The following is a 27,386-nucleotide window of genomic DNA, read 5'->3' on the forward strand; positions in this document are numbered from 1 at the left end:
TAAAATGTCGTGTGCTGTCTGGAATGATTGTTCTGTAATTGCTATTTAATAATATACTGAACGTTTCGCGAGAAGTGAGAAAAAACAACTGTTTATTTAAACTGCATGCAAATTGCATAAGTATTCCTAGAATCAGATAATAAAACTTTTCTCAAAATTGACCGTGCAGTTGTTTTAGAAAATGTTAGTTTAATTACATTAAAAATACACTAATTACACTGTCCAACAAATTAAACTCTTTCTCGTGATCTACAATATCTACTGGGATATTTTTGTAGAGTTTGTCGTCCCAAACACAAATTCAGACGTAGTTTTATTAGCCACAGTATTTGAAGAAAATAATATATTATGTGCAAACTAAAAATCTCGCAAAATTCAATTTAAACTTAGAAAATAGAGGAGAGTTTTTTGAACGTATATTCATTAAATTTCAAAATGAGCTTCGAAGCTTAAAGAGGTGTTGATTTAGATACTTTTTACGCAATTTTTATAAAAAGCTTTGTCTTGGGCAAATTTTCTGTGCATTATCGGATTCCGTAGACATTTCTAAAGAAGAAATCATGCAGAAAAAGTGTCAGGACGGTTTTTAATTTGAACAGGTTGAAAAACTTAATCTACGTGTACATAACGTCTTGCTGCCATGCGATCATTAAGTCAGTATCGTAGCTACGCATGAATGGAACCAAAAGTTAGTTAATGTCCTCTACGTGTAATGATTCATTTTTTTCCCATATCATTGGATATTAATCACAAAATTATAATTGTAACGTTGAAATATTTTGTTCAACGAGAAAGAGTTGGATAGCGAGAAAATTTCATTGATCCGCCGTATCTCCAGTCAGAAGTGTGTCTTAATCTGATACATACTATTGGATATTTTTATATATTATCTTTTATTGATTCTTTTGCTGAATTTCTATAATTATTATACATAAATAGTTACTTGTACAACTTTTATTGAATTTACATTTATTCGAGACGCATATTCGACCATATTGGAACTATTCAATTTTCGTTCATCGGTTTTATATTTTATCTACTGTACTTCGTGTATACATATTTTATTATTTTTAAATCTGAAGAGTGAAACACTGTGTTTTATAATTGAGAAAATTCTATTTTATTTTTTCGATTATTCGAATATCAAATACTGGCTTGTAATTGGTCGCTTTCGATATCCTCTTTGAGAGAAATCCTTCATGACAAAAACGTGGTTTTATTTGTAATTACAATTAATCTATTCTAAGTGTCAAAGAATCATTTTCCACCCGTCAGTGTGATGTTGTTACGAAGATATAGGTGCGGAATGAATTGTAGATTTAAGTTGCTCGCTCGTAATTTTGGAATTTTCAAGGTAACCGTAATATCTTCGGAACTATGGTAAATTGTAACCTCTGAAAGTTATTTACGATTGTAATACAATTTTTTTTCATAGCATCAGCCAGCTCTTGGTTTTGAACACGTTGTTCCCAAGTTAGCAATAACACAACACGTGAGATACAAGTCTAATACACCTTTCAATACTATGATAATGTTTGTTCCACAACAAGAGGTTTGTTACTTTTGCAAGCAACATCAAATTTTTTGTATTACGTAAAATGATTTTATGCACATTGTTGATAGCGATGTTTACGTTATTCTGAAAGCAATCTTTTAAAATCAGCTTGTCAATAAAAATTGTTAATCTATATGAAGATAATAGAGTGATATTTTTTCAGGCCTGGGTTGTTGAAAGAATGGGGAAGTTTCATAAAATTTTAGAACCAGGTTTAAACATATTAATACCAATAATTGATCAAATTAAATATGTTCAGAGTCTTAAAGAAATAGCTATAGAAATACCACAACAAACTGCGGTTACATCAGGTATATATTGATAATACGTTCAAGTTAAATACCTAATACTATTGAAACTCTTACCTGCAGATAATGTAACATTAAACATCGACGGAGTATTATATTTAAGAATAAATAACCCATACTTAACTTCCTATGGTGTTGAGGATCCAGAATTTGCTATAAGTCAGTTAGCACAAACTACAATGAGATCAGAATTAGGAAAAATATCTTTGGACAAAGTGTTCAGAGAAAGGGAAGGTCTTAATGTTTGTATCGTCGATAGTATAAATAAAGCAAGCGAAGTGTGGGGCATTACTTGTCTTCGATATGAGATACGTAAGTCAAATAAAAATAATGCTTAAGAAAATATGTCACATTATCATTAGCCTCTTATACTAGGTGACATAAGATTACCACAAAGAGTACAGGAAGCAATGCAGATGCAAGTAGAAGCAGAACGTAAAAAGCGAGCTGCAATTTTAGAATCTGAAGGTGCTAGAGATGCGGAAATCAATCTTGCAGAAGGGAAACGTTTAGCACAGATTTTAGCATCGGGTAATTATTCTTCTTTTATATAGTTAAATTTTAATAAACAACTCATGCGTGCTGCGTTTGTTTTCAAAGAGGCTGCAAAGCAAGAAGAAATAAATAAAGCTAGTGGTGCTGCATCAGCTATATTGTCTATCGCCGAAGCACGCGCAAAAAGTTTGAAACTTGTAGCGGGTGCTCTTAATATAACTGACGCAAAAAATGCAGCAGCGCTTAGCATAGCAGAGCTGTATGTCAAAGCATTTGATAAATTGGCAAAAAGCAATAATACTCTAATATTACCTAGCAATGTCGCTGATGTGTCTTCTATGGTGACTCAAGTATGTTGTGAAAAATTTGTACGTTTCGTATGCAATACGTTATTTGCTTTTATGTAAAATGACTTAACAATTGTAGGCAATGACAATTTATAAACAAGTAATGGCACAACCTAACTTTGACGACAGTCAAAGAAAAATAAATGCAGATGCTCCACTTAAAATTGATAGCTCGGACGAATCGTTTGAGTACTTTAGCGATAAAGAGGAAGCAGAGAAACATCGTAGAAGTAGAAAATAATATCCTAAAATATTGTGAAATGTTTATGTATAATACAAATACAGTTGAACTTTTCTTATCTACCTTCAATTGTACTTGTACATACACGGTTGATATATAAAATATTTAAGAATATGGAGAGGAAGATAGGTAAATAATGATGAGCCATTGATAACAAATTCTTCAATACAGTATAAAAGTTCATAATTTAAAAATTACAAGATTTATCGTCCGTTATTTGCTTCAAATGCAATAGTATAATAGAAAACTTGCATTATGTTCTTAGCCTTCTTACTTTCTTTTCTTCGAATGGGCAGATATGGATACAGGTACTGGTATAGAATACGTCTCCTGTGAGATGCGGTTCATATAATACAAAGCAATTATAGAAAATAAGAAACAAGTTGTGGTTGCAACACGATGTACCAATCCTGATGCAATTAAGCTAACAATCAATGAAAACATAACTGCAACAAGAGAAAGATTTAATTGTTATTTTATCTTTCATATAAAAAATTGTAATTTACATTCGATCACAAACCTTCGGGAAATAACTTCTGCTGGAAAGATTTTCCAAATAACACTGCTTCTAAATTTCCTATAGCAGTTAATACGCATATAAATAATAAAGATCCAATATATCCTCCTAATATAGTATAGAGTTGTGACGATGCCAGCCAAGATTTGTAGATTTGCATCCCAGAGAACACAAGGACTGTGAGAATACACGATAGGTAAAATGATACTTTGCTATTGACAGCTGGAAAATTAGAAAAATAATGGAGGCTTTCATTAACAAATTCAATTACCATTTAGATGACATATAAATGTAAATTGAAAACACCGATAAGCACACAACAGTATGGTTATAACAGGTTATCAGCTGTAACAGTTGTTACGCTATTTTATTACATATTACGCAAAGAAGTTTTTCGATATTATTTAAACTGTTGCGATTTTTGAATTCTCAGTTATACGTACACATTTTGTTAGGAAAACTTATTATTTCTTGAAGTCGAATGGATTTCCTGATCTTTCAATTCTTGCCACTTACCACGGTGGCCGGTATTGTATTCGTACCAACATTAACAGTTGCACTTGTTCAAATATAAATGTTCCTTGATTCATTTTAGACCTATGGATTGATTGATATACTTTATAGATCTAAAACTAGTTACAAAAGCAAGTGTATATATTTTAAATGTAGGCATTTTCTTTAGCTCTCGTTTGGTGTTTGAAACGCGTTAATTACAAATTTGAAATTTTAATTTTAAATACATTCTACGACAATATAAATAGAACGTTACGTTATATTGAAATTTCGTTTCTTATAATTGTGCAATTTATTAAAGAAACTAAAAAAGGTTTGTTACGTAACAAACATACACGATATATTTTATTTGAAAGATAAAAATATTGTTATTCGGATTTGATCATTGATAGAATATACTCTAGATGGAGTACATCGCGAGGAATATGCGTGCGCAGAAATTGGACCATCATTATCGATTTAAACCTTATCACGGAGACACCCTTTTCGATCGATATTTATGTTACAAAGACTTATCCTCCTTATTTTCTTTATCTGTTTATTATTTGTGAAAAATTACGCAACATCGTCTGTTATACAAATTAATTCGTGCAGTTATGCATGAATGCACGTTCATTTAAATCTCTATCATACGTATACTACAAAAAAATTATAAACAAGAGATAAGTTTAAATGACGGTTATTCGTAATTTTGTATGAAAAGATTAATTGATCAAAGTCGAAGAATGTTTTAAGGTATCAGAGTTTTGGGGGAGCTTGTTTTGACCAGCGCGGTATGACGTCAGAGACAGTAGGCCGTGTTTGCGGAGAAAGACTAGGATTGGCTGTCAGGAGTGATCGGTCCGGCGAGGGAGTAGGAGGTCCGGGTCGCCATATTGGCTGATTGTGCGAGCCTTCTGTCGTCGCCGTGAGAGCTGAGCTGTCGTCCGCCCAGCTGAGACGTTAACGCGCGCGCGAAAGAGCTTCTCTCGGCTCTGTCGAAACGTGATTTCGAGGACAGGTCGGCACCGGGGATTACGAAACCAATAGATCGAAGGGAACCGGATCGGAACCGGCGACACGTCGTGTATTTTTCTTTCTCGGTGCTCGTTCGCTCGGGCTTATTTCGCCAGTTCCCGCGGTTGGTGTGTGCGCGTGTGTGTGTGTGACACGTTGTTCGACGCTGTCGTCGAACCCGGAGAACAGTCTCTAGGAGTGATAATATACACGGTCGTTGGACCGTAAGGTGCGTGAGCTTGGGAAAAGTTTGAGTGTGACAGCAGCAACGACAGTATGGCGGGACAGACGATAAACGACAGGTTGCTAGCAGCGAGACACAGTCTCGCCGGGCAGGGCCTTGCGAAATCTGTGTGTAAAGCCACCACCGAGGAGATGATAGGTCCGAAGAAGAAGCATCTCGACTGTAAGTATACGTATCGTTCGTTCTTTTTGTTCATTCGGTCCTGTCCGCGTCAATCAAACGGCAGACACATTTTCCTGTATCTAAGATTAATTTCTCCCTGCACTTTCGATCGTGAAAACCGAACGGATAGTTCGTCAGGATTCTCTCGTTAAGGTGCTCCGTACAGACGTGTCAGCGAGATTTAGCTAGGCAGTTTTGCAGGTTCGGAGGTCGCCCGGAAGAAAGTGAAACGTGTTCTGACAGGAATACGCATCTTTTTTTTCGCGATCGAACGGAAGCTATTTTTCCAAGGTGCACGAACTTTTGGAGAACTTTTTTTACGGTTATACGTTAGTCGTATTCGATGGGACCAGAAGCGAAACACACCTTTCGTATATTTCTCTCCGTTACTCGTTAATGGGTTACTTTCCATTTCGAGGCGTAACGTAGAGGAAAGTACCTCGTTCGACGATTAAAAAGCGTGTTTTCCGTGGAAGTAGGAACGCGAAGGAATGTCCGATCAAAGAATTACACGATCGGTCTCTGGGAAAAGGGCCAAAAATGTTCGACTACGAAGCAGGTCGGTCTGTACATTGATTTTAAGTGTCTTAGCCGTGTGCTGTTCGAGTCAACCAGAAATTGGCGTACGGCATCGAATTCCGTATTACAGAGTAACGAAATATGATGTGTGTCGTGTCACGTTCATTATATTAGTCGTAACGTTGATACTGACCGTTATTTTTTTTATCAAATAATGTAATTTATCGCGAAGAGAACCATCTGATTTTTGCTCGAACGTGGACAACTGCAATCGCGAGCTGTGTTCCGTATCGATTACATAGCTGGTTGCAAAGCACCTGCCGTCACGTTACATGTCGGTCATTACAACTACGTTAACGTGTACGCGTACTATCGAGAACTAGGGAATTTACATTGACGTAACATTCTTTTTCCACCAATTTTCAATAATGATTCCACGCATTATCGATCAAGCCAACGCATTATTGTTCATATCGCCCTGGCACACAAGATTGCGTCACCAGCGTCAACTTACGAATTTCTGGAAGTTATTACAAGATATTTAACTTTGATTAACCACGATTTCTAGTTGAGTAATACGGGGGGAAAGTGTTTGCATGGCAGGATTTTTATTGATAACAGATGTTTCGTGTGAAAGTAGTTTCTTGCGTTTCCTGTGACCGCGCTAGGCGACTGTTACGATATTATAGGTTTACGAACGTTGCCGTGAACGCGTTAAAATTGAAAATCGTTAGCGACGTAACGTTATCCGGTGTGTCGACGCAAAAACTGTTCCGTATTCGAATGCCACGGTGAATCTTCTCGAGAGATACATTCGTAGTTGTTGGTATACCTTACTGTTACTCGTGTATTTGTTGTTGTCTTGTATCCGTTACTATGCCCACGGTCATTATCGATAATACCAGGAGCAAGAATATTTTGGATATCGAAATCTTTTTTTTTCTCCGTACGTTGGTAGATCGTTGATCGTTAACTTTCGAACCAATCGAATACACGTCGCGTGTTTCCTTCGATGAGCAATACGTTACGATTTATAAATTCTTAACAATTTTGACTTTATTTGTAGTTGAATGTTTAAAATAGTTATAAATTATTGAAATTGATGAATGGGACCTAAGATGTGGCATATACAGGCTTTCCTACAAATTTCTTTTTCTCAATTTATGTATTATTAAGAAATACAAAATTTTGTAACGTGTTTAGTAATAAATCAAATATTATTAATCTTAGGTTATGTTTCTTCTTTCTGAAAAATTAAAATTAGATTCTTGGCACTTGCATTGTTTTCCATAGAGACTTTTTTAATTATCGATCGCGCAAAAACTTGATTATAAATAGCAAAACAAGTTACCCATGTACTTGAACAGTAGGAAACCGCACGAGTTCCTCATGATTATCGATTTCATTGTCGCATGGTTGCATCAAGGTTTATAGGTATATGCGTAGGTGCTGTGACCTGTATCTGTTCCAATTTAAAAGTCCACCCTCATCGGAGAGTGGCATGTCGGGTCTTTGCACCTTTCAGTCATATCGAATTATTTCCAATTGCCCCGTTTGATCTTATCGCTTGAAAATTCCGCTGGATCGACGGTGTCCACGTTCTCTTTACATCTATAGACTGTATCGACATTTTGAAAAGACGTTCACATACCACTTTTCATTTTTCGAAACGTTCGACAACATTTATCGATTAATTTTGTTTATTAGTTGGCTGGCGAACAACTACACAATATTTGTTGTCTAAATTCAAAGTAATTTTGTCAACGTATTAAAACGATATTTAAAAATTTGGATAATATAGATTTCTATATTTTCTGTTTCGACATTTTGAAAAATCTTACGACGTTCACTTACTATTTTCCTTTTTTCCATTTTTCGAAACGTTCGACAACATTTATCGATTAATTTTGTTTATTAGTTGGCTAGCGAATAACTACACAATATTTTTTGTTTAAATTCAAAATAATTTGGAGAAATGTCGAGAATGTCCGTGGACAAGGAAAACTAGTCAAATTAAGTCAAATTAAAAAGATATTTAAAAATTCGAATAATATAGATTTCTGTATTTTCTGTATCGACATTTTGAAAAATCTTACGACGTTCACTTACCATTTTTCGTTTTCTGAAACATTCGACAACATTTATCGATTAATTTTGTTTATTAGTTGGCTGGCGAACAACTACACAATATTTGTTGTCTAAATTCAAAATAATTTTGTCAACGTATTAAAAAGATATTTAAAAATTTGGATAATATAGATTTCTGTATTTTCTGTATCAATATTTTGAAAAATCTTACGACGTTCACTTACTATTTTTCTTTTTTTCATTTTTCGAAACGTTCGACAACATTTATCGATTAATTTTGTTTATTAGTTGGCTGGCGAACGACTACACAATATTTGTTGTCTAAATTCAAAGTAATTTTGTCAACGTATTAAAAAGATATTTAAAAATTTGGATAATATAGATTTCTGTATTTTCTGTATCGACATTATGGAAAATCTTACAACGTTCACTTACTATTTTCCTTTCTTTCATTTTTCGAAACGTTCGACAACATTTATCGATTAATTTTGTTTATTAGTTGGCTGGCGAATAACTACACAATATTTTTAGTCTAAATTCAAAATAATTTGAAGAAAAGTCGAGGATGTCCGTGGATAAAGAAAACTGGTAGTCAATGTATTAAAAAGATATTTAAAAATTTGAATAATACAGATTTCAGGTATTTTTGCGTACACCGTACAACTTGAAGTTAATTATTTCACGTAGTATCAGTCACCTGTTCCTCTCGAAACGTTCTCGCGAGTGTACAGGCTACCAGTTCGCGTTTTGCTAGCGACAGGAGCGCGTTTCCGTTTTAGCGGAACGGAACTCACGGTCTTTCTTCCGGTCTGTTAATTTAGATAGTGAAATGAATTCTCGTCAATGATGCCACTGCTACGCTCGAACGCGTTCATTTTCCCAAAGAAGCTTTAAAATACTCTCTCCCTTATTTGTCGACTCGTTGAAACAAAAAGGAATTCGGAAAACAGAGACAAATATTTAGAGAGGAAGTGCAGCATATTTTTAATATCAGTGTGTTTAAGACGAATAAAAAATTACGGAAACAAATAAGAACTGCATATTATTACAGGGGAACCGGTATGCTTTTATATTTCAAACTCTTGGCGATGGTGGCAAACAAAAAGTATCTGAAATTTCGATCTAATTAAAAAAATTACAAAAGTAACGATTTTGTTAGGGTTTAGGTAATTTATAAAAGCAGTATCGATATAATTTCTAAGAAATAAATGCATAATAAAGTTATTTTCTCTTATGATTTAATCAGACACACAATCACAGTATAGGAACAATCGACTTAGATAAATATCAATTAATTTTGTTTGTTTGTGAACAAAATTTTTACTATTTCCTTGACCATATATCTGATAAATTTAAATATACAGAGTGTTAGGCCAACCCTGGGAAAAATTTTAATGGGAGATTCTAGAGGCCAAAATAGGACGAAAATCAAGAATACCAATTTGTTGATAGAGGCTTCGTTAAAAAGTTATTAACGTTTAAAGTTCCGCCCCTACTGAATTTTTTTCTCGAAAATGCGTAGGATTTCGGGGGTATGTCTATTGACAAAAATTGATTGTAATTGACCCCTTCAACCGAAAATAATTTTTCCGGAAAGATTTGAAGTTTTGTTTTTTCGTTGAAAGGCACCTGTCGATTTTTCTTAAAAATTCGTTCTTCATTTTTAATAAATTTAGTTGATTCTGTACAGAAAAGTTGTTTAATACCTTTTTGTGGGTATCCATGAACTCTAGTTTCCCCCAAAATTTCAATGAAATATATTCACTATTGTAGGAGTTATGGCTGTTTGAAAATTGGACCAATTTTATGGGGTTTTCCTCATTTTACGGAGTCAAGAAATAACTTTTTGATTATTTTTGGAATTTCTACATATTCTCCACTAAAATACGCGTTGTTCGCTTTTTGAAACATTAAAATCGTCCAATCCGTTCAGGAGTTATGGTGTTTTAAAGATACACATGAAATTTCAGGGAACCATTTCAGGTCTCAGATTATATTTTCGATAAGGAATTTTTTTCTCGAAAGTGGGTAGGATTTCGAGGGTATGTCTATTGACCCAAAATGATTATAACTGACTCCTGCAATCAAAAATAATTTTTTTAGAACGATTTGAAAATTTTCAATTTTGTCGAATTTCAGGAGAATCGTCATTCATGATCAGACATTCTATTTTCGGTAAGGAATTTTTTTCTCGAAAATGCGTAGGATTTCTGTGGTATATCTATTCACCAAAAATGATTACAATTGACCCCTGTAACTAAATATAATTTTTTTAGTGTGATTTAAAATTTTTTAATTTCGTCTAAAAATTTCAGTAGCTACTCTAATTTTTTTCTCGAAAGTGGGTAGGATTTCGAAGGTATGTGTATTCACCAAAAATGCTTCTAATTGACCCCTGTAACTAAAAATAATTTTTTCAGAATGGTTTGAAATTTTTTAATTTAATTTTTTAATAACTTTTTAGGAAAGTCTCAATCAACAAATTGATATTCTTGATTTTCGTCTTATTTTGGCCTCCAGAATCTCCCATTAAAATTTTTCCCAAGGGTGGCCGAACACCCTGCATATTAAATTTAATTTTCAGACGAGAAAATAGAGAAGTTAAATATATGTATACAAAATTTCCTTGAATTTCATTAAACCATTTAAATGCATTTTTTAATAGTCAAAACTTGATTAGTAAATGAAATTTGTTCGATATTTTTTTTCTCTTTTCTATCGTAATTTGTTAATGCTTTGTTGTTCTAATATCTATCGAAGTTACTATAAAAATGAAGCTTCGTTATCACGTAATGTTTACCTATACTTGCCATCTGCCTTTGCTCGATGATAAGCCTGCAGTGTCACCGATGTGAATCACCGTAATTTCTTGTTTCTCGTCCTGAATCACGATCGAGTTACCGGTAATTGATATTGCACGCGAGGATTCCTTGTACGTTAGAAGCAAGACCGATTCTATCTTCTTCGAATTGTGTGCGGTTTGTTTGCGGTCACTGTATTTTCGAAACGACTGTTTCACGAGAAAGTTTGTTAATCGATTGCATAAGCGTGACGCAACAATTAAGAGATTCCCCTTACCCCGCAAGGAATAGACAAACTAGTCATGCCTATAATGATCAGCTTTCCTAGCAGTAAAATGCGGATTCTAGTAACTGAAAATTACGCGATAATTTTATCAACGTGCACACTGAAATCGTTCGTTGAATCGCGAAAGTTGAAACTGCACAGCCCTCGAATTACGCATATCCAGTTATATGCGAATTTTTAATAACGACTCTTCAGTAACCAGTACCAAACATTTACACAGCGTTTTACAGTACGTATGGAAAATTTCTAATACAGTTTCAGTAATTATAATTATAAATAATTAGTAATGAACACTTTCACGACCGGTATTAATCGGTTGTCATGAAAATAAAAAATGTTATTAGGTTTAATTATTCTATAACAACAGAGAGTGAACAATATACTAAGGACTTTCACAAAGTTTGATTTAACATTTGTATAGGTATCTGAAAAAGAGCATATACAGGGTGTTTGGCTACCCCTGGGAAAAATTTTAATGGGGGATTCTAGAGGCCAAAATAAGACGAAAATCAAGAATACCAATTTGTTGAGAGAGGCTTCGTTAAAAAGTTATTAACGTTTAAAGTTCCGTCTGTAGAACGGCAATCTGCGCACGATAGTGATTCTCACTCGGTACTTTAAACGTTAATAACTTTTTAACGAAGCCTCCATCAACAAATTAGTATTCTTGATTTTCGTCTTATTTTGGCCTCTGGAATCTCCCATTAAAATTTTTCCCAGGGGAGGTCGAACACCCTGTATACATATTGATCAAAAAATAAAATGTATATTTTTTTTATTATTTTAACTATTACCAGATAAATAATCCAACGATGAAGATATATTTATTAAGTTAATAGAATTTCACTCGCATTACATAAGATTATGCGTGTTAACCGTAAGAGAGATCTCGACAAATGTTTAGTTTGCGACCTGACGAATCTAAAATCCGGCATTACAAATGTAAACATGAATATTAGTAAAGTAAAGATAGTCAAAAAGAGATATCTTGCTTCGGAAAGAATCCTCGTTCGGTAAACTTTATCGACGAAAAACGGATACGAGCGGTTGGACGGTCGATGCGTGAAAGTTTCTAAGTCCGCTCGATTCCGAACGATCGCTCCGGCGGCAAAAATCGTCGTATGACAAAAATTCGACACGCTATTGTGTAAATATGTTCTCGAACGTGTCGAAAGTGTACGAAAAAGTCGATCTCCGTGCACACACTCTTGTACAAAAATTATTGTTACTTTTGATGAACGAAACCAAATAAAAAAACAATTAACGTGAACTATGAAGAAGAAACTTTTTTAATGTGTGGTAAATGATAAGAAACATAAAGAATCAAACGAACAGCATTGGTTTATCGCGACGATTGGCCGTGTCAAATTTTATCGACGATCGACATACGGATCTATTTTTAAAGCGACAAGCGATCATCCATCGATGTGGCCTTAGAGAGAATCGGAACAATCGATACAGTGACAGAATCTCAGCGGAAGCTACCCAGAATTGCATTATTAGTGAGCAGCGATGGGACTTTGGAATCTTATTGTGCGTTGCAACACATATTCAAAATGATTCGAATATAATTCAATATCAAGAATATAAATTTCGAGTGGTATATTAAGAATAGTTTAATATCTGTAATTATTATTATTCTTTCATCGACGTAAATTAAAGAAAATGTTTCGATTCTTTTTGTTCGTTTGTAGCATTGAGCATAATTATTAAGGAAATTTATTTTAAGTGTACAAAGTTATGCGACCAAGTGCTTTCACACTAAAATGTAAAAAAGTTTAAATAGCGGAGTTAATCGCTTTGGCTTGTAAACGGCTCGTGTGAAAAGTGACGAAATCGATAGTTTCGCTATACTAAAATCAAGAATACCAATTTGTTGATTGAGGCTTCGTTAAAAAGTTATTAACAATTAAATTTAAAAGTTTCAAATCGTTTTGGAAAAATTATTTTCGGTTGTGGGGATCAATTACAACCATTTTTTATGAATAGACATACCTCGGAAATCCTATCCACTTTCGAGAAAAAAATTCGAGTAGGTATTGAAATTTGTAGACGAAATTAAAAAATTTCAAAACACACTAAAAAAATTATATTTAGTTACAGGGGACAATTACGAGCATTTTTAGTCATTATACATACCCCCGAAATCCTATGCCTTTTCGAGAAAAAAATTGTTTACCGAAAATCTAATGTGAGGCCCAGAAATGCTTCCCTGAAATTTCATGCATATCTTTAAAACGTCATAACTTCTGAACGGATTGGACGATTTTAATGTTTAAAAAAGCAAACTACGCGTATTTTGGTGGAGAATATGTACAAATAGCAAAGATATTCGAAAAGTTGGTCCTTGACCCCGCAAAATGAGAAAAACCCCATAAAAATGGTCCAATTTTCAAACAGCCATAACTCCTCCACTTGTGAATATATTTCAATGAAACTTTTTTCTGAGGTAGAGCTCATGAGTATCTACAAAAAAGTATTACACAACTTTTCTGTAGGACGTCAAACAAAATTGCTAAAAATAAAAAACGAATTTTTAAGAAAAATCGACAGGGCGTAGGATGCCCAAATTTTCCGACGAAAAAAAAAATTTCGAATCGTTCTAAAAAAATTATTTCTAGCTTCTAGGGTCAAATACAACCAATTTTGGTGAACACATATACCCCGAAAAACCTACGCACTTCGGAGAAAAAAAATTCTGGATGGTGTGAAATTTTTCGACGGAAAAAAAAAATTTCAAATCGTTTTGGAAAAATTATTTTCGGTTGCGGGAGTCAATTGCAACCATTTTTGGTCAATAGACATACCCCCGAAATCTTGCGCATTTTCGAGAAAAAAATTCAATACGAGCGGAACTTTAAACGTTAATAACTTTTTAACGTAGCCTCCATCAACAAATTGGTATTCTTGATTTTCGTCTTATTTTGGCCTCTAGAAGCTCCCATTAAAATTTTTCCCAGGGGTGGCCGAACACCCTGTAGATCCCAATCCTTTTCGATCCTCGGCTTAAAACCAGCGCTCTATCGTTCGGTACCTCGACTTTACGCTTTCCGGTCTGAAACACACTGCTGCTTCTTATTAAAAATTGTGCGTAGCCAACCGCCTGTGACCTTAAAAGAAAAACTTTTAAGCCGTTACTTTACGTTACGAAACAATTATTCCGTTCTACAAAAGACGTATTACTACGAGTAATGAATTTTCATCCGAAACCGTTACAACGATCGACACGAACCAAGTAGGAATTGGTAGATGCTAAAGAAGTCTCGGTTCGAAAACATTTTGGATACTACGTTTCAAAAGGTCGATAAAAAAAAATTCATATAAGCATATATTCGATATGAGCTTGTTCCTAAAATAAAACTGTCTTTGTATTATAATAGATGGTCGACTATCTTCACAAAGATTGTTTGAAGCAGGCCTCATCACAGATCTCACCCGTTCGAGACAATATAATAACATTTTGCCAAAAATATGTATACCTATTAACTATTACATTTTAAGAAGTATGGTCCAAATGGGTTAAAATTGAATATGTAGAAAAACGTAAATTTAACAGTGTATATACAATATGCGTGTGCTGTAAGCCGTAGTAAAATGTATACTTTTAAGTTTGCAATGGAAAATATGGGGGAAAAAGAAACACGTAAGGCGTGCTATCTTTTTGTCCCGTAGCGTAAGTCGTTTCATCCAGGCACGAGATAACCTTCGGACGTTCAACGACTTGTTCATGGATTCATTCATTATCGACCGGCGTTTACGTAACGTGTGCGTTTAATATGTAAACGCGTGGCGCGGAAAGCACCTGCAATTATCTATTCAAAGACTCGTCGAATTGTGCAATTTTATTCGCCGGCACAATTACTTCGGGCATTGTACGACGATTCGCGTCGAGGATTTTTATAAATGTCCAGTTCCGTCGATACACTCCACGAGCTTCTCCCGTGATTCTTCGCACGTCTTCCCTTTTTCTTCTTCGATGGTAATCTGTGTCCTTCGAATCGTTCCCTTTCGGGACTCGCGCAATTATTCGACTCGGTTGGAAGTTATGGCTACGTTGGGTGGGAACCCCAGGGAAAAATTTTAAATGGGAGATTCCAGAAGCCAAAATGAGACGAAAATCAAGAATATCAATTTGTTGATTGAGGCTTCGTTAGAAAGTTAATCAAAAATTAAATTAAAAAATTTCAAATCATATCAAAAAAATTATATTTAGTTACAGGGGTCGATTACAATCATTTTTTGTCATTACACATATCCCTGAAATCCTACCCAGTTTCGAGAAAAAAATTCGAGTAGGTACTGAAATTTTTAGACGAAATTAAAAAATTTCAAATCGTTCTGAAAAAATTATTTTTAACTAGAGGGGCTAATTACAATCATTTTTTGTCATTGCACATACCCACGAAATCCTACGCAATTTTGGGAAAAAAATTCTGAACCGAAACTACAATGTCTGACCCTGACATTCCGATTCCCTTGAAATTTCAAACTGTTTCAAATCATTCTGAAAAAATTATTTTTGGTTGCAGGGCTCAATTACAATTATTTTTGGTCATGAGTCATACCTTCGAAATCCTACCTACTTTCGAGAAAAAAAATTGAATAGGTACTAAAATTTTTCGACAAAATTAAAAAATTTGAAATCGTTCTGGAAAAATTATTTTTGTTTGTAGAGGCCAATTACAATCATTTTTGGTGAATATACATTCCTCTCGAAATCCTACGCAATTTTGAAATAAAAATTCATTACTGAAAATATAATGTGAGGCCAGAAATGTTGCCCTAAATGCGTGTCTTTAAAACATCATAACTCCTGAACGGATTAATCGATTTTAATGTTTCAAAAAGCGAACAACGGCTATTTTAGTGAAGAATATTTAGAAATTCCAAGAATATTCGAAAAGTGGTTTCTTAATTTCGTAAAGTGAGAAAAACCCTATAAAAGTTGTCGAATTTTCAAACGACCATAACTTCTACAATAGTGAATATATCTCATTGAAATTTAGTAGGGAAGTAGAGCTCATAGATACCCACAAAAAAGTATTAAACACTATTTTCGAGAAAAAAATTTCTTACCGAAAATACAATGCCTGACCATGAATGACGATTCTCCTGAAATTTGGCGAAATTAAAAAATTTCAAATCGTTCTGGAAAAATTATTTTTGGTTGCAGGGTTCAATTACAATCATTTTTGATGAATAGACATACCCTAGAATTCCTACGCACTTTCGAGAAAAAAATTCTTTATCGAAAATATACTGAAATGTTTTTAACTGCACTAACCAGGTAGATTCAGTTGTTCTAACACAGAGATTTGAATAGATTATAATTCTGTTGCAAGGTTGTGCCAATAGATCTTTTTAAGAGTTTTCAAATTTTCGAATAGATTGAATTTTTAGCGAATAACAGAGATAACAGAAAAATTCACGTTCCCGTCAGCATCCATTTGTTCGTCACGATCTATGGTTCGTTTCAGTATCGTCTTACCAAAACACGTTATCGGTGACGCCCCCATCGTGCTTGGAATATGGAAAAACATCTCAGCGTGCACACCCCTTCAACTTTCAGATAATTTCGATAACGATTATGTTTTTGTACATTTCACGATTCTGCCTTTATTTCACGCTGCAACAACCGTTCAGTTCGTACGTTTTCTTTTTCTCTATAACGAAGACAAGATAAATGTTATTGCCACGATGCAAACGCGTCGTTGATTCTCGTTGGTGCACTCACCGGGTATTTATAAAACTGATATTGAAAACAAGGGGTGTGACGAGTCAACTTCATCGATTTCGTCGCGATTGCAGACGCTTAGAAAGTTGCCCTCCGAATTAAAGGGTTTCCTCGTATCTACAGTCGAAAAATTGCCAATATATGAGAATTTTTTTCTTTTGAAAAAGGTACACGACATAGTGAACTGAAATTTGTGGTAAATAACAAACTTACGCAAATAGTGGATGAATTTTTTCATGTAATTTACTTTCACGACAAACAAGTTATTAATATCCCGGGGCTACACCGAATATGTCGCCTCTAATCTGTAAACACGATTACACGTTATACAGTGTCTAAAATCATAGAATTCGTCCCTACTTTGTAAAATCATGGCCGCATCTTTCGTTCAAAAATTTTTGTCTCTATTTTGTTAAATAATGTTGAGTAAAAGAGTTTGGTCAAAGTTCAAATATACAGGGTGTTCGGCCACGACTGGGGAAAATTTTAATGGGGGATTCTAGAGGCCAAAATAAGACAAAAATCAAGAATAACAATTTGTTGATGGAGGTTTCGTTAAAAAGTTATTAACGTTTAAATTTTCACCCGTACAGAATTTTTTTCTAGAAAGTGGGTAGGATTTTGGGGGTATGTCTATTCACCAAAAATGATTGTAATTGACCCCCGCAACCGAAAATAATTTTTCCAGAACGATTTGTAATTTTTTTTTTTCGTCGAAAAATTTGGGCACCTACACCCTGTCGATTTTTCTTAAAAATTCCTTTTTCATTTTTAGTAATTTTGTTTGACGCCCTACAGAAAAGTTGTCTAATACTTTTTTGTAGGTACCCATAAGCTCTACTTTAGAAAAAAGTTTCATTGAAATATATTCACACTTGCAGGAGTTATGGCTGTTTGAAAATTGGACCATTTTTATGGGGTTTTTCTCATTTTGCGGGGTCAAGGACCAACTTTTCGAATATTTTTGCGATTTGTACATATTCTCCACCAAAATACGCGTAGTTTGTTTTTTTAAACATTAAAATCGTCCAATCCGTTCAGGAGTTATGACGTTTTAAAGATATGCATGAAATTTCAGAGAAGTATTTCTGGGCCTCACATTAGATTTTCGATAAACAATTTTTTTCTCTAAAAGGCGTAGGATTTCGGGAGTATGTATAATGACTAAAAATGATTGTAATTGTCCCCTGTAACTAAATATAATTTTTTTTGTACGATTTGAAATTTTTTAATTTCGTCTAAAAATTTCAATACCTACTCGAATTTTTTTCTCGAAAGTGGGTAAGATTTTGTGGGTATGTGTAATAACCAAAAATGATTGTAATCTACCCCTGCAATTAAAAATAATTTTTTCAGAACGATTTGAAATTTTTTAATTTCGTCTAAAAATTTCAGTACCTACTCGAATTTTTTTCTCGAAACTGGGTAGAATTTCAGGGGTATGTGTAATGACCAAAAATAATTGTAATTTTACCCCTGCAATCGAAAATAATTTTTCCAGAACAATTTGAAATTTTGGAATTTAATTTTTAATAACTTTTTAACGAAGCTTCCATCAACAAATTGGTATTCTTGATTTTCATCTTATTTTGGCCTCTAGAATCCCCATTAAAATTTTTCCCAGGGGTGACCGAGCACCCTGTATTATAGAAAAATGGCGCGGTTCGATACTTTTGCGCGCCACTGTACATTTTCAATGGACTTTTGTCTTTGAGCATATCAGGAGTCCATTGTTTTCGGAGGACCAGTTAATAGTTGAGAACTTCGAGAGCGTACAGTGATCCATGTGACGGCATAAATCGAAACGTTTTAATTGATGCGACAACTAAAAGTTATAATACAAAGAGTGGCGCTCTTATAGTACCGTGGGATGTATCGTAATTTATCATACATTGTTATACCGTCTATCGTTCGCGTTGTTATAAGTTTTGTTATTGGAAGTTATTGTTCCTTTCAAGTTTAATAATCGTTTATCATTATGTTCAGGGCATTTACTGATCTACTGAAAATAATAACTTTCATGATTCTTCGTTATAACGTGTCGTGCAAAGTGATATTATTTCCGTTGTTTTTCCTTAATAAATTTATTAGTTGATGGTTTTAGTTTCATACGTAATTTGACGCAAATAAAATAATTGATGATCGAATGTAGAAAGTTACCTTAATGATAACACTATGGTAAACCGTTGAATTCCTTTTTGACGTTAGCTGTGGTTCTATAGAATTAAGAATATAAATTATGGTACCACTCAGAGAGATCAACCTGACCTTGATCTTTTGTTGAAAGAATATTTTTGGAAATTTGTTATGTAAGTGGGCTGTCTGCAAAGAAATTCGTATTCAGGCAGATGGATTTCGAAAGTATGAAATAATTAACAAAATCCTTACGCAATACATGTTTTAAAATCGAATGCTTAAGAAGCATTAATTGCTAAGACCTTCGTTCGATACAAGCATATTAATCGGACACACACTAACTGAGGGCATATTAATATGTTCAGTACCCATTGAAAGGGCACATTAATATGGACAAAATCAATTTTTTTTATAACTTTATCAAATATTGATATTTCCATTAAAAAAAAAATATTTTAATCGAAAGAAAAGAAAAATTGTACGTTATTGTCACGTTATTTAATATTTAGTTCAGTAGTGTGGAAGTACGTTTAAGGGCACGCTAATAGGGACAACCACTCTGTATATCAATTTTAGGTGATAAAGTTAGGGGTGCACTCTTGTTTAGCTGAAATGTTGTTTCCTCCGAGTATACAGGATGCATAATGCAATTGGGACCGGTTATACTCGAATTTAGTAAAAGATAGAAAGGAAAAAGTTGAATGGTATGATAGCATCTATTTTTGTACTTTAAAAATAGATAGAAAAATACAAATGTACTGCTTTCTTAAATGGAATCGTAAATTTTGTTTTAAATCGTACCAATTCTTTGGAATATTCTGTTTAAAGTAGTGCTACAATATAGTGTTAAAAGAATCAAAATTTTGTTAAATATCTCACATCATTTAAGAGTCATGTATTAACCAGTGGACTCTGGAAAATTTGACTTTCTTCGATATCATTTTTTAATTTACAAACTGTAAAAAAATAGAAAAAAGATTCCCAGACAAAATTTATTTCTTTTAATTATGTTTATCAAACGATAAAAGAGTTATCAGTTATTCATACTTCGTTACACGGCTTTTCACTATAACGGCCTTTATTAATTAATGAATTAATAATAAGAAAAACATTGTATAATGATTTATATGGCTACTGTAACAAGTTTCAAAGAGACTGAAAAAAGTATTAGTTTAATTAATGTAAAATTTGCTCCTGATGTTTTTTTATGAGGACATTATTTAATTTGAGCCTTAATTAATTCACTCATTATTTAATTTGCGTGCTAATTAATTCACGGACGAGTATGAGTAACCAAGAAATAATTTTTATTACTTTGGAAGGTCGAAATAATATTCACGCAATGGAAGGTTGTCTACTTTACTGACCCACTTCCTTTCCACTCTTCCAGTACTTCTTCCACCTTAGAAGGCGCCCTTGGCGAAGGGTCGATTATTGATTTTCCACGGCGTCCGTCCAGGGCTTCAGTTCCACTTGTTACGCCGTTGACGAAGAACGTGCAAAATTGCGTGACCGATTTCGTCATTTCTCACCATATACAGTGTGTTCGGTCACCCCTGGCAAAAATTTTAATGAGAGATTCTAGAGGCCAAAAGAAGACGAAAATAAAGAATATCAATTTCTTGACTGAGGCTTCATTAAAGTTATTGAAAAATTAAATTAAAAAATTTCAAATCGTTCTGAAAAAACTATTTTTAGTTGCAGGGGTCGATTACAATCATTTTTGGTCATTACACATACCTCTGAAATCCTACACAGTTTCGAGAAAAAAATTCGAGTAGGTACTGAAATTTTTAGACGAAATTAAAAAATTTCAAATCGTTCTGAAAAAATTACTTTAACTAGAGGGGCTTATTACAATCATTTTTTGTCATTACACATACCCACGAAATCCTACGCACTTTCGGGGAAAAAATTCTGAACCGAAACTACAATGTCTGACCCTGACATTCCGATTCCCTTGAAATTTCAAATAGTTTCAAATCATTCTGAAAAAATTATTTTTGGTTGTGGGGCTATATTACAATCATTTTTGATGAATACACATAACCTCGAAATCCTACGCAGTTTCTAGAAAAAAATTCCTAATCGAAAATGTAATTTATGACCACAAATGCTTCCTCAAAATTTCATGCGTATCTTTAAAACACCATAACTCCTGAACGGATTGGACGATTTTAACGTTTAAAAAGGCAAACAACGCGTATTTTACTGAAGAATATGTAGAAATTCCAAAAATATTCCGAAAGTTGTTCTTTGACGCCGCAAAATGAGAAAAACTCCATAAAAACGGTCCAATTTTCAAATAGCCATAACTCCTTTAATAGTGAATATATTTCAATGAAACTTTTTTCTGGAACAGAGCCCATGGGTACCTACAAAAAAGTATTAGACAATTTTTCTGTAGTGCGTCAAATAAATTTATTAAACATGAAAAACAAATTTTTAAGAAAAATCGACAGGGGGTAATGTCTAAATTTTTTTTGGCGAAAAAAAAATTTCAAATCGTCCCGAAAAAATTATTTTCAGTTGCGGGGGTCGATTACAATCATTTTTGGTCATTATACATACCCCCGAAATCTTACCCACTTTCTAGAAAAAAATTCGAGAATGTGTGAAATTTTTCGACGGAGGAAAAAAATTTCAAATTGTTTTGGAAAAATTATTTTCTGTTGTAGGGGTCAATTACAATCATTTTTGGTGAATAGACATACCCCCGAAATCTTGCGCATTTTCGAGAAAAAAATTCAGTACTGGCTGAACTTCAAACGTTAATAATTTTTTAACGAAGCTTCAATCAACAAATTAATATTCTTGCTTTTCGTCTTATTTTGGCCTCTAGAATCCCTCATTAAAATTTTTCCCAGGGGTAGTCGAACACCTTGTATATACAATACAACCTAACGAGATATAAATTTTAATAAACATGAACTATTAACCGTTTTTATTCCAATGTGAAATACTGTAAAATAGTTGTTTTATACCTATCGTTTGTAGATCAAACTGTTGCTTTAATATCTTAATTGGAATATATTGATAATGGGATTAAATCAGACTTAACAAATGTAGATAATAGGTATGCTGGGCTATAGAGGATTAATTCACTTACATCTCGACGCGATTATACAATTCGTTATATTCCCACTGTTGGGATATTTTCGTTGTTCGTCGCAAATAGGGCGGCGCCGCTACTGAATGGGACGCAACCGTGATAGTTTCTTCGTGTTTGGGAGGACATTATTAGAAGAGGAAGCGCGACAAGGTCGAGTGCGTGGTCTTCGGCGTTTTGGCAGATCGTGCTCGTTGCACTTTCTTCTCTGAAAATAAACAGGCACGGTCGCAAGTGCATGAAGAAATCACGACCGGCTGTATTTTCAGGTTGCGCGAATCGAACGACGCGAACGAATTGTGCAAGATCGAATATACAGTTACGAGCAAAAGTGTATAGTATGAGCACGCAACGCGATGTTTTATTTAAATTTTTAATACTACATACAATCTACGCTGAACAATAAGGTACAAAGGACCAAGATTTACAACAGAGTACTCTACACGAGATATTGGATCGAAGTACTTAGCTAAGATGAACTTGAAATAAAAAATTCTCTAATATCTTTCTGAGAAACGAATTTTGCAAATACCTAGAAATTTTACAGAAGTCTTTTAATAATTTTTATCTCGGTGACGTTCTAATTTGAACGTGGATCGCGTTGTTTACACTTTTGCTAGTCACTGTACGCGCAGTGGCGTTCGAAAGTTTCCGGACGGTTGCTTTTCTAGCTACGCTTTAGAGAGGGAAAACGAAGATGAATTTTCAATAACATTGAATTAGAGTATGACGAGACAGAGTAAAACGGGCTGCGAGAGGTATGTAAACGGAAATCGAAGAGGGACGAACTTATGTTTGAGAAAGAAAGCAATGAACACATTTCCGTGGAGTGTCAAACAAATTTATTAAAAATGGAAAACGAATTTTATAGAAAAATTCACAGGGGACAGGTGCAGAAATTATTTTTAACTAAGAGGGTTAATTACAATCATTCTTTGTCATTACATATACCCACGAAATCCTACGCACTTTCGAGATAAAAATTCTTTATCGAAACTACAATGTCTGATCCAGACATTCCGATTTCCCTGAAATTTTAAAAAGTTTCAAATCATTCTGGAAAAATTATTTTCGGTTAAGAGGATCAATTAGGATCATTTTTGGTCAAGAGACATGCCCCCGAAATCCTACGCATTTTCGAGAGAAAAATTCAGGAAGGTGGATAAATTCGGCAAAATTAAAAAATTTCAAATCATTCCGAAAAAATTATTTTTAGTTGCAGGGGTCGATTACAATCATTTTTGATGAATACACATACTCTCGAAATCCTACGCACTTTCGAGAAAAAAATTCTTTACCGAAAATATAATTTCTAACCAGAAATGCTTCCACGAAATTTCATGCAAATGTTTAAAATGTCACAATTCCTGAACGGATTGGAAGATTGGAATGTTTCAAACGGCGAACAACACGTATTTTGGTGAAGAATATTTAGAAATTCCAAGAATATTCGATAAATGGTTTCTTAACCTCGTAAAGTGAGAAAAACCCCATTGAAAGTCCATATTTGATTTTCCGACATTGCCCCAGTCCCGAGTATACCGTATAATCGGAATTTTACTGTATTGATATGTAGTAGTAATAATGAAACAACGTAGGAATTGTGTGGAAACTTTTGCACGTCGTTTTATATCTTATCCAGTGTGCAGATAGATCTAGAGCGCAGAACGACGAAAGCGAAACGGGAAATAATTGTTATCGAATGAACTAAGGACTGGTTGTTCTTTGTAAACAGAAGGAACACGTGGCGTTTCAGTTTAACTTGTTCAGAGCCGCGGGGCGAAGGTCCGATTTCCACGGTATTTTTAGAGTCCGCTTGCAAAACCGTTTGGCGATATTTAAGCCTTCACCAGTCAGTTGCACTTTTCCTAATTTTCGTATCTGACATTAACGCAGCATACACTTTGCAAGTACCTCTTTAAAGCTCAAATCCAAATTCGTATATCATAGATATTCGGTATCGATTGGAGAAATATATTCGAAAACTTTAGATTTCCAATACAGAAGTAAGATTGTTAAATTTATCTGTTTCACGTATTAAATATTTTTTTTTAATAATTATTTAGAAATATAAAGATGTCTTTCGACATCTCAATTTGGTTACTATTTGCTACGCTAATGCATCGAAGGTTCTGGGTTACGAGTTGAAACTGAATCCGTCGGTATCTGCGGCGTGTCTGTGCCGTAGATTTTGGCCACTGAAGGTCATCGGTGTGCAATACCCCCACCACAACACGTTGCTCCGCCCCCGGTATCGTTTCACCGCCAATAGCCCCCTCGCCCCGCCCATTGCGAATTACAGAAAGCAGAAACTAGCAGACAACCCACGCTCTGTGCTTTCAAATAGTCAGATCTAGAGTATATATTTTTCTTAGCGCCATTCCGAGCTGTTAATTCTGGTTCTTTCCCTCGAGTTTGCTTACTCAGCTTTGACATCAAGCGACAGAAGTTCCTTTTCTAAGAAAGATGTTTCAGCTCTGGTAAATCGACCGTTGGATCCATCAAAGGGAACGTTTTTTTTTTTTCACGACGTTGGCTCAGAGTAGAGTAAGAATACCACGGTTGAAAATTATGAGTCACGTGGACAAAAACAGCGACGAAAACTGGTTCTCGCTCTTCTCCCTTGTTTTTCTTCGTTTACGGACGAGCCATCGATTCGCGTCGACGATTTACATTTTATCGATGCACAACACGTGCAGAATCGGTTGCCACTTTGCTCTTTCAATTAGTGGCTTATTGTACAGTTTTCCCCGTCGAGAACTCGAAGACGCTGATAGTCGAGAAGGAAAAAACAATAGAGATTAAACGGTTCCGTTCGGTCGCGATATCTTCTGTCATTGCCGCGTTTCACTGGCGAGGAAAGGGATCCGATAAAACTCCGTCCAGATGCGAATTGTCGGCTCGTTTTATTGGAAATTAACTAGAACAGACAGCGAATAACCTTCTTTTAATTGACGTTCCTAGAGAAAGTCTTCGAAGCAACCAGCAGATTTATGTGGTATAATATCTAGCAAAAATCAGGTTGAATTTTTTAAAAAAAAATAATCGAGAATACAGTATTTTTTAAAAATTAAATTATAGAGTAAAGTAAAGAAATATTCGATAGTTCAAATCACGTAAAGTGACACTTTAAACTTACCTGTTGCAAAATCGGTTACAACGAAAGTAAATAAATACACCGTTGAACTATCGAATTTTTCTATCTTTCGTAATACAATTTGAACAAACGCCGAGGACACGTTTAACATAAGAAAACGGCGTTAAGTATTTTTAGTGGTTAAGAATTCAAGTTCCAAATATTCGAATAATATTTCACGGTCGTTCCAACGATATTCGACGAACGAATAATTCCGTAAGAATTTCCGCGTTGGTCGTCCATTCGTCGAGAATTAGTCACCGGGGCATCGGACGTCACGAAAAATGGCGGTCGAAACTTGTGTAAACTCGTGTTCGCGATCGCGTGACTCCATTTTTAAATATTTACAAAAGAACGCTCTCGGGCCTGCTCGCGTTTCGAAAACAAGAAAGTGCGCGACCGGATCGCCTATTACGATATCGGAAATAGCGCGAGGTCGAAAATCGAAACGACCAGGCGGTTAACGCGACGCAAATTAAACAGGGGAACAGCGACTAATGGAAACATTTCCTTTTTCTCGTTTCAGATTTACTCCACTGCACGCACGAGCCGAATGTGTCGATACCACAGCTGGCGAACCTGCTGATAGAACGGTCGCAGAACACAAATTGGACGGTCGTTTTCAAAGCTTTGATCACGGTGCACCATATGCTCTGTTACGGCAATGAGGTAAAGACCGTTCGTTCCTGGTCGTGTATCTGCAATGCAGAACAGGATTCAGGAGCTACGAGAGGGCTCTTCCGATAAGTGGCCTCCTTAGAGGCAATCAGACGAAGCTCTTTCTCTTTGCTTCGCGACGAGTCCGTAGCTTGGAAACGATAGGACGGCAAAGGTTGATTCGGTTAAAAAATATACGAAGGACGGGAGACGACGGTGCTTCTGCTCTGCAATTAATTGGTTTTTTTTATTATGGCGATTCGAGGCTCGTTCTTTGTTGCGCTTTACCGCGTACCGAACGTTCGAGGAATCTCGACTTTTCAATGGCAACAGATCCGGGAATGGTTCTTCGCCGAGTGCATACTTTTCCTAGCTGATTCGTTTTGCAGTAATTTTTAGCCTTCGATTCAGTCTTAAGGAGGTTTGGTTAGCTGTATTGTGGAGCGGCAAGAGGGGATCGCTTATATTTGTACACGGTATCGTTTATTAAATGCCAACTGTATAATCAATAGTTTTTTTTTTTATTCGAACAAGTCTATTACATTCTCATCTTTCCATTTAGATTAAAAGAATTTTGTTATATTCGACAGTGACTAGTAATATATACAGGGTGTTCGGCCATTCATGAGAACAATTTTAATGGGAGATTCTAGGGGTCAAAATAAGACGAAAATCGAGACTATTAGTTTCTTGAGTGAGGCTTCGTTAAAAAGTTATTAAAAAATTAAATTAAAAAATTTCAAATCACACTAAAAAAATTATATTTAGTTACAGGGGTCAATTATAATCATTTTTGGTGAATAGACATACCACCGAAATCCTACGCATTTTAAAAAAAAAAATTTCTTACCGAAAATAGAATGTCTGACCATGAATGACGATTCTCCTGAAATTCGACAAAATTGAAAATCTTCAAATCGTTCTAAAAAAATTATTTTTGGTTGCAGGAGTCAGTTATAATCATTTTGGGTCAACAGACATACCCTCGAAATCCTACCCAGTTTCGAGAAAAAAATTCCTTATCGAAAATATAATCTGAGACCTGAAATGGTTCCCTGAAATTTCATGTGAATCTTTGAAACATCATAACTTCGGAACGCATTGGACGATTTTAATGTTTCAAAAAGCGAACAACGCGTATTTTAGTAAAGAATATGTAGAAATTTCAAAAATACTCAAAAAATTATTTCTTGACTCCGCAAAATGAGGAAAACCCCATAAAATTGGTCCAATGTTCAAACAGCCATAACTTCTACAATAGTGAACATATCTCATTGAAATTTAGCAGAGAAGTAGAGCTCATAGATACCTACAAAAAAGTATTATACAACTTTTCTGTACATCGCCAACTAAATTTATTAAAAATGGAAAACGAATTTTTAAGAAAAATCAACAGGGGTTAGTGCCTAATTTTTTCGTCGAAAACAAAAAATTTTAAATCGTTCTGAAAAAATTATTTTCGGTTGTGGGGATCAATTACAATCATTTTTGGTGAATACACATATCCCCGAAATCCTACTCACTTTCGAGAAAAAAATTCAT

General features: G+C 34.6%; 3 protein-coding genes across 26 annotated transcripts in view; 2 read left to right on the plus strand and 1 right to left on the minus strand.

The window, feature by feature from the left end:
• Positions 1-827: 827 nt before the first annotated feature.
• Positions 828-3,015, plus strand: Stoml2 (stomatin like 2). Its single transcript, XM_076782897.1, has 7 exons — positions 828-1,354; positions 1,436-1,552; positions 1,719-1,866; positions 1,927-2,175; positions 2,239-2,394; positions 2,464-2,708; positions 2,785-3,015. The coding sequence occupies exons 1-7, from the start codon at positions 1,280-1,282 to the stop codon at positions 2,944-2,946; spliced, it is 1,152 nt and encodes a 383-aa protein (XP_076639012.1). The 5' UTR covers positions 828-1,279; the 3' UTR covers positions 2,947-3,015.
• A 49-nt stretch (positions 3,016-3,064) lies between these two features.
• On the minus strand, positions 3,065-4,147 carry LOC143351428 (protein KRTCAP2 homolog). The gene is made up of 3 exons (XM_076782902.1): positions 3,907-4,147; positions 3,467-3,685; positions 3,065-3,392 (listed from the first exon to the last, which is right to left on the minus strand). The coding sequence occupies exons 1-3, from the start codon at positions 3,908-3,910 to the stop codon at positions 3,217-3,219; spliced, it is 399 nt and encodes a 132-aa protein (XP_076639017.1). The 5' UTR covers positions 3,911-4,147; the 3' UTR covers positions 3,065-3,216.
• Positions 4,148-4,797: 650 nt separating this feature from the next.
• Positions 4,798-27,386, plus strand: part of Lap (phosphatidylinositol-binding clathrin assembly protein lap) — a 65,421-nt gene continuing 42,832 nt past the window's right edge. For 23 of the 24 annotated variants that reach the window (XM_076783337.1, XM_076783349.1, XM_076783345.1 and 20 more), the window contains exons 1-2: positions 4,798-5,378; positions 25,714-25,856. In XM_076783337.1, the coding sequence (XP_076639452.1) occupies positions 5,249-5,378; positions 25,714-25,856 (273 nt within the window). In that variant the 5' untranslated portion in view covers positions 4,798-5,248. The remainder of the gene's footprint in view (positions 5,379-25,713; positions 25,857-27,386) is intronic. The other variant, XM_076783354.1, reaches the window with a different exon arrangement.

This window comes from Colletes latitarsis, chromosome 2 (assembly GCF_051014445.1).
Source record: "Colletes latitarsis isolate SP2378_abdomen chromosome 2, iyColLati1, whole genome shotgun sequence".
NCBI lineage: Eukaryota > Metazoa > Arthropoda > Insecta > Hymenoptera > Colletidae > Colletes > Colletes latitarsis.